General features: G+C 37.9%; 1 protein-coding gene across 1 annotated transcript in view; it reads left to right on the forward strand.

Moving 5' to 3' along the window:
- LOC142737618 (cilia- and flagella-associated protein 337-like) overlaps positions 1-12,775 on the forward strand; it is a 92,884-nt gene that overhangs the window by 52,511 nt on the left and 27,598 nt on the right. Inside the window, exons 8-16 of the mRNA XM_075849709.1 lie at positions 1,431-1,500; positions 1,822-2,062; positions 2,644-2,749; positions 5,870-6,021; positions 7,593-7,695; positions 9,341-9,447; positions 12,316-12,410; positions 12,513-12,564; positions 12,644-12,689. Of these exons, the coding sequence (XP_075705824.1) occupies positions 1,431-1,500; positions 1,822-2,062; positions 2,644-2,749; positions 5,870-6,021; positions 7,593-7,695; positions 9,341-9,447; positions 12,316-12,410; positions 12,513-12,564; positions 12,644-12,689 (972 nt within the window). The remainder of the gene's footprint in view (positions 1-1,430; positions 1,501-1,821; positions 2,063-2,643; positions 2,750-5,869; positions 6,022-7,592; positions 7,696-9,340; positions 9,448-12,315; positions 12,411-12,512; positions 12,565-12,643; positions 12,690-12,775) is intronic.

Consider the following 12,775-nt stretch of genomic DNA (forward strand, 5'->3'; position numbering starts at 1 on the left):
TTAACAGAGGAGGATCCCTCATCGCAAGGATGCAAAAAAGAGTAGCTTTGTCTCTGGAGGACCCATCATGTCTGTGCATTAAACTTACAGTCCATTGATTTCAAATAGCAGGCGTAGTCCCGCGAGATTACGCTGTAAGCGGTCATTCACAGCGAGATCTCGCTGTGCTGTGCTGTAAATCACAGAGACGCTACAGAAGTGGTCAGGAGAATGAATACACATCACGTCCCAGCTGGAGGTAATGTATATTCATTGTTATGACACATGAGTAGCGTTATAATGTGTTTAAGTGACTGCATTTGGCTATATCGCTATCTGCAGTGTAAATGAATGGAGAGAAGTGTATGACGCTGATTGGTCACTGATTGGTCAGCGTCATACACTCCTCTGTACAATGCCCACTTGGTCATATAGTAAAACACGCCCAGTTGTCCATTGAGAAACTCATTAGCATAAAGCTAATATAGGTCATAACTCCGTCAAAAATTATCGTTTTTCTAAATAAAAAACACTGCTGTAATCTACATTACAGCACCGATCACATCATGTACTATATAGGGCATTTATAATGTGTTGACAGAGCCTCTAAGTGCAATCTATGTATATCAATGCTCCTAATTTAACCAACTTGTACAACAATAAACTTTTGTTTCGTGGAGTAAGAAATTAAATAAAATAAAAAGGCTCCAAGAGGATCCTCTGGTGAGCCCAGGCTCGGACACAATAATGGTATGTTTGGATGCTGTAGATTTGTCCTGGATATACTGTGCGGATTGTGCATCGAAAATCTGAAACAATTTGCATGTGGCGGAAAGAATCCAAATGAAATTCTGGGCATGCAGTGGATTTTCAAGTTCCCAGCATGCCCATTTTGTTACAGAAATGGCTCAAATAGTTAACCATGGGTTTCAAAGGGTGAAATCCCTGCAAAATTTGCAGCGAAATCCATGTAAAAAAACAAATTTTATTTTTTTCTTAATGCGCTAAGAATTCTGCGTTGGAAAAACTCTGCTACATCTAGTCATACCCTCATAGGGCCAAAGTTCAAGCACAAAAATTGGCACAAAATTGGTGTGATACAGTCAATCACTTCCCACTAAAGTCTATTTTTATGAGTTGATTCACAAATAACATATCAACATTATTAATGATATGTACTTAAAAGTGGATGAGCACATGTTCTGTATAGATGGAAGATGGGCCCTTCATATCATTTCCTCTGGTGGCCCCAAAGAGACCAAGTCCGACACTGGTGATAGTATAGTGTTCTCAATTACACATCTGATATTAATTTACAAATCATGTGTTATAATGAAACAACTGTTTTAAACAGGTCATTCATTATCTTAGGTCGGCAATTGCCTCACCATACGTTACTTTGTACTGTGTGTTTCACCAATATAACTTATACCTTTCTTGTACATTCTCAGATCAGATATGTTCATTCCATTGAATCAATTATTTCAAGTTCCAATGATGATTACACGGCACTTATAATAGGTAGGTGTTATGCAATAAAGGACCGCTTAAGCCCAGTCATCTCTATTTAGGTAGACCCACCTGAGTGACTTGTTTATGAGGCCAGATTGGAAGCTCTAATCTTCTTCCATCTATAAGCATAAGTCAAAAAAACGCAATTTTGATTATAAAGTGTTCACAAGAAATAAATATTTAATTTAATTGGCATATGTAGAATTTATCATGATACCATGTGCCACATACCTGTTCTTACCCTTTGCCTGGTAAGTATAGTAATTGTTGTTTTGTATAATTTTTTTTTATGTTTGAAAAGTTGTACTAACTGTAGTGGGTTTCGGACAGGTTGTGTAGATGGGACCAAAAATTTACAGAAGCGCCTAAAAGACCTAATGGAATCTGGCAGCATGAAAAGCAAGAGATCTATGTTAGGTGGAAATGCTCCTCCCAAGAGAAACATGAGTGATGAATCCCTGTTCAGGGTTAAAAGAGGTGTCAAAACTTTTGATTTCTCTAAGGAAGCAAACATCCTGGTAACTGGGGGACTAGACAGAATTGTTCGTGCATGGAATCCATATGTGCCTGGGTAGGTATCATGTTCTGGCAGCTCTGACAATACTGATACACTTGATACATACATCTGTTTGCCAAAGGACTGCAACTTGTGTAATGTAATGTGTAGGGAAACTGGACCGTTTTGCCGGATGACCCAATGGATTTTTTTCTCGTAGTAGAATACCTGTCAGGCTCTCAATATTGTTGCTTTACTATCTTATAACATGTATACCATATGTAGAACTAGAGAACCATTTCAATTGCAAATTATTTTATTTTTTTATAAAAAAAAATCGATTTGGTGGTAGGTGGACACTAGTTAGATGAATCTTTTTAAAAAAAAACATCTGAAGGTCTTTTGAATATCAAGCAGTGCGATTATACACATCATTCATTGTCATAGGCAAAGACTTTAAGCGGAATTATATTATAATTCACTGATACAAGTAGCTGGGTCAGGTCTTTCAGGCTAATTTCCAAAGCACATAAAAGAGGATTTAAAGATTTTGGGCAGAGTTAATGTTTTTAACGGAAGCTTTTGCTCACTCATATCACTCTGAATAGTTTTTTTTTTTAAGAAAATTTCTTTTGTGTTTCTCCCATTTGCTATAGTTGGCCCATTGGGTCATTACGTGGACACTCCTCACCTATTACCTACTTGCAGATTGGAGATGAGAACACGAAAATTTACTCAGTGTCTACAGACTGCTCTGTGATGGTAAAATAATTATCAGTTCAGCTGGCACAAAGTATATAGTTTATGTGACGAATGCCGTGTTCAAAAATCCCATGTGTCACATTTCTGCCATATAAAAGTGTGTCCGGAAAAGAGTCCAGAGGCGTTAACAACGACTCATTTATCATAGGTTTCCGACACTGTTCTACTTAGGTCTGACCTGCCCCAATTGATGAACTAAAAGTATTCTGCAGTCGCGGGGAGACTGGCGCACCATTAATATGGTACCTCAAAATAAATTAATCTCCCCAATTGTGTAAATATGTTTCTTTTTTTATCTCTCTATAGGAAACTCTGAAAAACGTCTATAAGTCAGATATGATAGGTCCACTGAATATCTCCTTTACTGCATACTCTTTAAATACCTAATTTCTTTATTATTAATCTGTTTTTGAGCACATCACCAGGATGTTCTCTGATAACCATCTTCTCAGTTCTCTGATAACCATCTTTTTTTTTAATCTTTAACTTTTTATTGAGATTTTTCAGATTATTTCATACTTTTTTTTATCACGCATGTGGAAGTAGAAATCAAGGTAACAATGTCAATAGTAAAAAGCATACAACAATTATTGAAGGGCAGCAATAAGCATACAACAATTATTGAAGGGCAGCAATAAGCATACATTGGTGACCTCCAAACCTAAAAAGAAAAAAAAAATTAAACAAAATAATCTGGAAATTAAGGGATCAGGGAGGGGAAAGGAAAGAAGGGGAGGAGGGTCAAGAAAAGTGGATCTCCTACACATCAGTCACCAAAGTTCTTGGTCCAGGGTTCCCAAAAGGCAACACAAGAAGAATGTCTATTTTGTCTTAAATAAAAAAGGCGTTCATATAAACAGTGCGTTGACACCATATTGATCAACTCCCTACTGGTAGGGGACGTACAAGATTTCCAAGCTTTAGCTATAAGAAGTTTTGCGGAAAACAAAATATGGCAAACCAGCCGTCTAAATTCTAATGGAATCTCCTCCACTCCCAATGACAAAAGTACCAATGCCGGGTTTTTAGAAATAACCACCCCTGAAATGTTTGTAATGAGAGAAAAAATATCGTCCCAAAATGAGTGGAGTATTGGGCAGTCCCCAAAAATATGATATATGGTGCCTGTTTGTCCACTAAGACGCCAACACAAGTCGGAAGAAATTTGAGGATAACCATCTTTTGATGCTGTATATATTTATAGTTTATAGTAACTTTGTCCTTACTCTAATGCTCTCCATGCATACCCCACAGCATACATATATATATTTTTTTTAATGGCAGTCTATGGCAGACATATGTCTGTCTATACGTTTGGGAAAGACCATTTCAAATGGTACTGCCAAATTTAAAGAGGCTCTGTCACCACATTATAAGTGGCCTATATTGTACATGATGTGATCGGCGCTGTAATGTAGATTACAGCAGTGTTTTTTATTTAGAAAAACAATCATTTTTGACGGAGTGTATGACGCTGACCAATCAGTGACCAATCAGCGTCATACACTTCTCCCCATTCATTTACACCGCACTAGCGATATAGCTATATCGCTATGTGCAGCCACATAAACACACTATAACATTACTGCAGTGTCCTGACAATGTATATACATTACCTCCAGCCAGGACGTGATGTGTATTCAGAGTCCTGTCACTTCTGTAGCGTCTGTGTGATATTTACACCAAGGCAAGCGTAATCTCGTTTGAAATGACAGGTTACATCGTAATCTCGCGAGATTACGCTTGCCTTGCTGTAAATATCACAGAGACGCTACAGAAGTATCAGGATTCTGAATAGACATCACATCCCGGCTGGAGGTAATGTATATTCATTGTCAGGACCCTGCAGTAATGTTATAGTGTGTTTATGTGGCTGCACATAGTGATATAGCTATATCACTATGTGCAGTGTAAATGAATGGGGAGAAGTGTATGACGCTGATTGGTCAGCATCATACACTTCTTTCCACAACGCCCACTTGGCCATATAGTAAAACACGCCCAGTTGTTCATTAATAAACTCATTAGCATAAGGGTATGTGCACACACACTAATTACGTCCGTAATTGACGGACGTATTTCGGCCGCAAGTCCCGGACCGAACACAGTGCAGGGAGCCGGGCTCCTAGTATCATACTTATGTACGATGCTAGGAGTCCCTGCCTCGCTGCAGGACAACTGTCCCGTACTGTAATCATGTTTTCAGTACGGGACAGTAGTTCCACGGAGAGGCAGGGACTCCTAGCATCGTACATAACTATGATGCTAGGAGCTCGGCTCCCTGCACTGTGTTCGGTCCGGGACTTGCGGCCGAAATACGTCCGTCAATTACGGACGTAATTAGTGTGTGTGCACATACCCTAAAGCTAAAATAGGTCATAACTCTGTCAAAAATTCTCGTTTTTCTAAATAAAAAACAGTGCTGTATTCTACATTACAGCGCCGATCACATAATGTACAAGATAGGCCACTTATAATGTGGTGGCAGAGCCTCTTTAAACACAGGAACGCAGTCTGAATTTAGCTTTGCAGATAGTGCAGCGGCCTGAGCCTCTGATGATAAAGAAGGTACGTTTTTGACTTTAGACAACTGCAGTCACTAGTTATAGCTGTGCCCAAATAGAATTGAGGTAAAAGATAGCCAACACTGAAGAAAAAAATAAATCGCAGGTAGGCATTACCCGTAGGAAATGACTTCTAGTTTGTAAGCCAACAACTGTCATCTGCATTAATATTAATTAGGATTATAGATAAAACTTGTAAAGTGCAAGTACTTACGGTACATACTCTTAGTATCTGAAAGCTTTAATATGTAATAAAACATATAAGGGTGATGAGCACACAGACCATCCAGGTGTCAATAAAATAATTAGTATCACAGGACAATATATTTATGTGTAGATCTGTATGTATTATGTATGTCTTGTTATAGGATAAAAAAAGGTTTACATAAGCATTTTACAGTATGTCTTTTCTTATTGGGTGCATGTATTTTTCGGTTTTATGGTCTGTGCTGATAGCGGAACAGTAAGGTTCTTCAATAGTAGTTTTATGACATATTACTACTGAATATATACAAAGTGTGTGATCCTGACTTTTATGTGTCACTGTAACTAACAGGTATGGGACATAGAAAATCACAGCTGTCTGGTCAATGTAATATCCAAAGCAAGCCAGATCAGGGGAGATATTGCTACATGTTACTTTTCACATCATCTCAGAGTTCTTTACTTAGCAACAGACTACCTGTGTGCACTGCAGCTGCAAGAAATGTATGTATCTACCATTTATACTGTGCTGCAATATACCCTGATGATAGAAGTGTCATTAATAAATACTCATGTCATATTTTGCAAGCCTGAATGAAATCTATGCCAGATTAGCATAGATTTCCACTATAATTTACGCAACTTGCGACATTTATATACCAGAAAACTGGCGTAGAAACGTTAAGAGCAGTTTATAACAGCTGTTTTGTACAGATTAAATGTTGAAATGTTATTACCATTCCTGAGAAACATAGGTTTAAAAGCTATAGAAATCTTGGCATGGAAAACATTTGAATATGTATATAATATTAAAATATGACATGGTGATATGTTAGTGGTTAACTGGAGGCAAAAAAAAAAAAACTTGCGCTATTTCAAGCTACAATCTTCATTCGTTCAATAATTTTCAGATCCCCTGATATTCAGTTTGTAACCTGCTCCTAGTTTCAAAAACTTTTTGCATGTGAGCATGTCCCTTCCAGTCATACATGCTGGATGTGAGTTCAGTGACTCCAGAATACTGCTGTCTTCACTAGCTCTCACATACAAGCACAGCTATATTCTTGTACTGATTTCTCCTTCTACAGCCCCTAAGTGATTTATTCTCCCTTGCACTGACTGACACTGATGCTGAGGCATAAGATTTTCCCCTTCCCACCCCCTGCAAAGTCTGCCCTGGGTTCTCTCCTTTTTCTTTACACTGATAGCCTGTGTCACTCACTCTAGACAGTATGCCCGCAGGGAGGCAGGAACACCTAACGTCATACATAACTATGATGCTAGGAGCCTGGCTCCCTGAACTGTGTTCGGTCCGGGAAATGCGGCCGACATGCGGTCAGTATATCACGGACCGAACACGGCCGTGTGAATAAGGCCTAACACTGAGAGAAGGGGGAGAGCAGCCAGCAGCAGAGTGCTGTCGGATCTATGTCAGAATCAGCCGCACAGCCAGCTATGTAAAATAATTTGCATAGACCCTACAGCATCAACATGGTAAGACATTTATATTGAAGACTATTTAGAAAGTTGCTTAATTTTGTGTTTAGAAAACAAATGAACAAAAAACGAAAATTCAGTGGAAAAGTGTCCATAGCCTCTAAAGTATATGGAGGGTATTATAATAGGCGTTCATAGTGCGAGTACTGAACTTGCTCAGTTGAAGTTCTTGCTGTTTCATTATTTGGCATATTTTGTCTTTAGATTTTTTTACCGTTCTAAATGATTACTATCTTATTCCTATCACTCTGTTCTAATGTATGCTTATTATTCATGGCCATAGACGACTACGCTATTGCTTCTGGCAAAACAACTGTTCCGGTGCACAACAGAGACAAACGGAAACCATAGGCACCGGATCAGTCACCATTGAAATCAACCTTTGGTTTCCGTCTATGTCAGTTTGTGTCTGTTCAGGGTCCCGTTCTGACGGAAAGCTTCGACAGAACGGGACCCAAACGCAGATGTGAACAATGCCTAAAAAAGTCTGAACATACTGAATTCAAAGTTTATCATTGTATACACTTTAATAAACTGTTACATTCACTAAAGGTTATTTTCTCTCCTGTATGTTAAAGTGCCGTTGTTCATGGACCCCCATCTGTCTCCCACAATGAGCCTGTCACCAGTTGTCTCTATAACCAGCTACATCAGCAGATAATTAGTTGCTCTGAGGGATCAGTAAGTAGTTCTCTCCAGATGTTCTTCTAGGGGGTCTGACAAAAGCCTTTACAGTTATTGGTACTACATTGTTATAGGTTTGAAAATTATAACTTTAAACCCTTCCCGACATCCACCGTATCCGCCTCCGGCACGGCTTCGTAGGAGGCTGTCAGTATAACGATATACTGCAATACAATAGTATTGCAGTATATTATGCAAGCGATCTAACAATTGCTGGTTTAAGTCCCCGAGGCGGACTAGTAAAAAAAGTTAAATAAAGTTATTTTTTAATATATAAACAAAATAAAAATATTAAAAGTTAAAAAAAACCTTTTCCCATTTTCCCCAAGCGCAATAAAAAATAATAATTAACAGAACTAGTATCGCCGCATCCGTAAAAGTCCAAACTATTACAATATAACATTATTTAACCTGGTCACTTTATCTTCCACAAAAAATGTACTAAAAATTGATCAAAAAGTCCCATGTACCCCAAAATGGTACCAATAGAAACTACAGCTCGCCCTGCAAAAAATAAGCCCTCCTACCGCTCAATCGACGGAAAAAAAAGTTATTAACAATCATTTTTTTCCTTGTAAAAGTAGTAAAACATTTTAAAAAACATATGAATTTGGTATCGCCATAATCGTAATGACCCACAGTATAAAGCTAACATGCTGTTTTTACCGCACAGAGAATGCGTGAAAACGAAACCCCCCCCCCAAAAAATGGAGGTATCAGTTTTTTTTCTAATTCCACCCCACAAATAATTTTTTTCCAGTTTCCCAGTACAATACATGGTACAATAAATGGTGCTGTGAAAATCTACAAATCGTCCTGCAAAAAACCAGCCCATATACGTCTATATCGACGAAAAAATAAAGTTATGGCTTTTGGAAGGTGGGGAGGAAAAACTAAAGTGAAAATCGTAATAATGGCTGCGACGGGAAGGGGTTAAAGGACTCGATCTTGATGCTTTTCAGGCTCAGTGTAAACAAGAATATTTCCACTCACTAACAACAAAATTAGTTCAAGGTTTTGATGTTTATTATTATGATCTATGGGTGACATCTACAGAGATAATTATCCTGAAAGTCAAATTTTTCTGCATTTTATCTAATGTTAAAACAAAGTTAAAGGGGATGTCTGATTTAGAAAACCTGTTTTCAAATACTTTATTAAGGAATTATGAGTTAATAGAGGTCAAACCTTCCTTCATAAGTGCCATCAACTAACCAGAGCAAAGAGCAGCTACAAAGCACGTCCATCTATCTCTCTGGAGGACTGGGCCCATCTATGCAATACCCTGACAGCTCATTGATTTCAATTGGCAGATTGTAATAATCCTTCATTCCCCCTGTGGTGGCGCTGCAGGGGAATTTAACACTTGTTGAGAGGCTCTCTTACAGATAACAGCTGATCGCTGTCAGTCACGGTAGGTTATTTTAAGGGTACCCTTTAAAATAAAAAAAGATTATACATACTGGACCCTTTAAAATAAAAAGCATTCCAAAAGTATTATGTTTGTTCCACATATCCATTATGTCTTATTTGTTCATATTTTCAATAGACTTTCACTTTTCTTAATAAAAAATTAAAACATGTTAGAATCCGAATTATTCATATCCTATAAACAGAGAAACAAAATGTGCCTTTGATGTAGGTAATGAAGACATGGGATCTCTTGACAGGGCAGCTGGTTGGTGAAGTACGAGCTGCTCATGGACACTCTGCAGTTACATGCATAGCACTGAACACTATTGGAAATAGGTATGTGACTTATCGAATGCTGGCCAGGATACAAGCTTGATTTTAAAGTGAAGGTTTCTCCTTCCTTAGAGACATTGATTTTGTTAACCATTTAGTTGCCTATAAATAAGACACCTACAGGGAAGTTGTCCTTATTTCTGTGTTGCTGAAAAGAATAGAATTCCTTCCATTGCCGTGATGCAGGTTATATCTTGACATGAAATACTTATATTTTGGCACTATGATTTCTGTCTGCCAGAGAAAGGTACTATGTTAGTCAGATACCATGCAACCATCCCTGCAGTTTTCAGTTATTCGGACTCAATATAGTTGAGATCTTCGGGGTCCGGGAGTGGATCATTGTGTCGAAAAACACACTAGCAAAAGTGACATTTTCAGTTATTTTCTAGACACTGGCTTTAAAACAAAGAGCCTATAATTAGGGCTACATGACAGAAAAAGATTCCCCCCTGTGGCAATATCCCACTGGCTACCTACTATGTTGCCAAAGTAACGTTGCTGTTGTCCCACATCTAATTGTTAGCCACAGGCTGTATCGTCAGCTATCAGTTTTGGTCAAGTTGCATCCTAATTCACGAACACAGAAATCAAGACAATGTCACTCCATTCCTGTCACAGCAATGTCAGGCTTGAAGCCATAACCTAATAGAGTACACGTGAATCAACAGATTGGTTAAGACAAGTGGACCATTAAGACTGAAGATTATATATTGATTGATCATGCCGGGCTACCTTATATTACATGTGCATTTTTGATAACCATTTTACAGTTTACACATATCATTTTTCTTTACGTTAATTATCTACTATGGATTTACGGCCCGTATTACAGAGCTGCAGTCACACTTTTACAGGCTTCAGAGTTGAAATCTTCTAGCAATTTTTGCTGGCTCAATGTCCGCACAGAGCTTGCACTTGTGATTTGTATTCTTGGCCCATGAAAAACATTTATCACCTATAAACAGATAGGTTATAAATGCATGGTCGAGGCGGGTACCAATGGTGGGACCTCCAACAATCATGAAAACGAGTGTCCCATGTCCTCCGTTTGAATAGTAAGTTCTGACAGAGATAGCCGAGTACAGTGCTTGACTATCTCCTTCAGTCCCAAGGAGAGTGAACGGGTGACACAGGACCCCTATTCTAATGATCAGTGGGGGGTCCCAGCATTCAGACCCGTATCAATCATACAATTATTACCTATCCTATTATGGGTCAACACCTTTAACTTTACAACAGGCGGTATACAGTAATCTGTATATAAACTGTCCTACTCCATATAGGGGCGCCGCTAAGCTGTGCTGTGAATGCAGCTTTAGATATAATATCATAGATAAGTTATACTAAATAACCTAGAATATATTTTATACTTATATACTGATCAATGTTATGTGGAATCACAAAGATGGTCATCACGTGCAGTTTGTGACATACATATAAATAGCAGTATGTTGGATGATCATACCAGTGTTCCATACTTTGAGGATACATATATTTTTACAGTGTTGACTGTCTGGGCACCTTCTGAATAATATTCCATCCAGTGAAGTGTTATTTTGCATGTTCATTTTTTTATACAGTTATTTAAGATGTGTTTGGATGTATCAAGTTCTATTTTTCTTTGTGATATATAATGGTTGGCAATCATCTATATACTTGCTTAGCAACCATCAGCTTTGGCTGTCGACTGTTATGTAACCTGCAACCTGTAATTATACACATGCTCGTTGTATCCTCTACAGCACAGATAACCGTCTTTTCTAAGCTTTTAATCCCTCGCTGAGATAAATGGAGACTGGATCATTAGTCTCATGAGATGAAGAAACAATGAAATATAATGCTACTATATTGAAGCATTATTCTTTTTAATGAGAGCCCATGGGAAGGAGTGTGGCTGTAATACCAGTGTGCACTTATCCAGTTGGTCTAAACATATAGTTATTATCTTTTTACTGAGGATGACATGATGGCCTATCATTGTAGTTAGCATGGTTGCCCACTGATGAGAATGCAAGGTGATAGTGACATAAGAAGCCATTCTAGTAATTTTAGGTCAAATTGGCCACAAGTAGGTTGATTTTTGCAGAACACAAAGTCCAGTTCCAATGATAATCATAAATGAATATGTGATAACTGAATTGATATCCCATGATGCTCATTTAGCTCTAATTGACCAGTGTCATACAACAAAATTTATCTATGGGTTACACCTACTGATATTAATTATTAATAATAATAATAATAATAATAATAATAATTAATAAAAATAATATTCTCCCTGCTGTCTCATTATACTCAATGCATACAATTGTAAGCTATCTTCGGACTCTTATAAATCAGGAATAATGATAAAACAACATTATCAAGACGTCATCTGCTCAGTAAAAATGGTCACTTTCCACATTAGAGAAAAGTACTTAATTAATTTAAAGTATTTGTATGTCAGCAGGACAACCCCTTTCAATATGCCATATAAGGTCAAATGGATGTCATAAAGGGGGGACTTCCACTTGGGATCCCCCTCTATTAGCCAGAGTGGAGAGCAGCTAACAAAGAATGACTCTCGCTCTAACTCATCCAGCCCATTCTTGTATTACATGGTCGCCCTTTAATAAATCTGTGGGGAATTTCAGATTATGTTCGCCTAAATTCTGTGGTGCAGCACATAAGGGCTGTCATAAAATAGCCTGTGACTACTGAGGGATTCTGATAACTTATATTATGTGATTGCAGTTCTCCTATATAGGTAAACCTAGACCATTTCCTAGTCATAAAACAGAATGCGTGATTTATGTGATATTATTATTTTGGATGTTTAGCCGTTTTACGCCATGTCTTGTACATTTTTGCACTGTTGTGTTTTTACAGACTAGTATCAAGTGGTAAGGATGGAAGTTTAAAGATGTGGGACTACACCTCACATTCTCTCACTCCTATAAGGACACTTAGACAAGATAGAACAGGTTGGTTGCTGGAGAATTCATTTCCACCTCCATATTCATATAATGTAAGTATCTAACAACATACTTGTCAATGTTTGTTTTGTTTTTACTATTCCCTAACAGACTCAAGAGATGGAATTAGTGACATCACCTATGCAGAACATAACAAAAATCAGTACGTATTGTTTGCATTGGCATGGAGTCTTTGCCTATTGTGCAAATGAACTAACTATCACATTGTATTATATTTAAAGGTATATAGTATTCGTTTCTTATGATGGGCAGATCCGAATTTTGCTGGTAAGTGTGAAGAAATCCAGATCTGTACACATTGCGTTGCTGGTCACATGTCGAAGAGTCACATCGTCATCAAAGAAGGCTGTGCA

The sequence above is a fragment of the Rhinoderma darwinii genome, chromosome 1, assembly GCF_050947455.1.
Source record: "Rhinoderma darwinii isolate aRhiDar2 chromosome 1, aRhiDar2.hap1, whole genome shotgun sequence".
NCBI classification, from domain to species: Eukaryota; Metazoa; Chordata; class Amphibia; order Anura; family Rhinodermatidae; genus Rhinoderma; species Rhinoderma darwinii.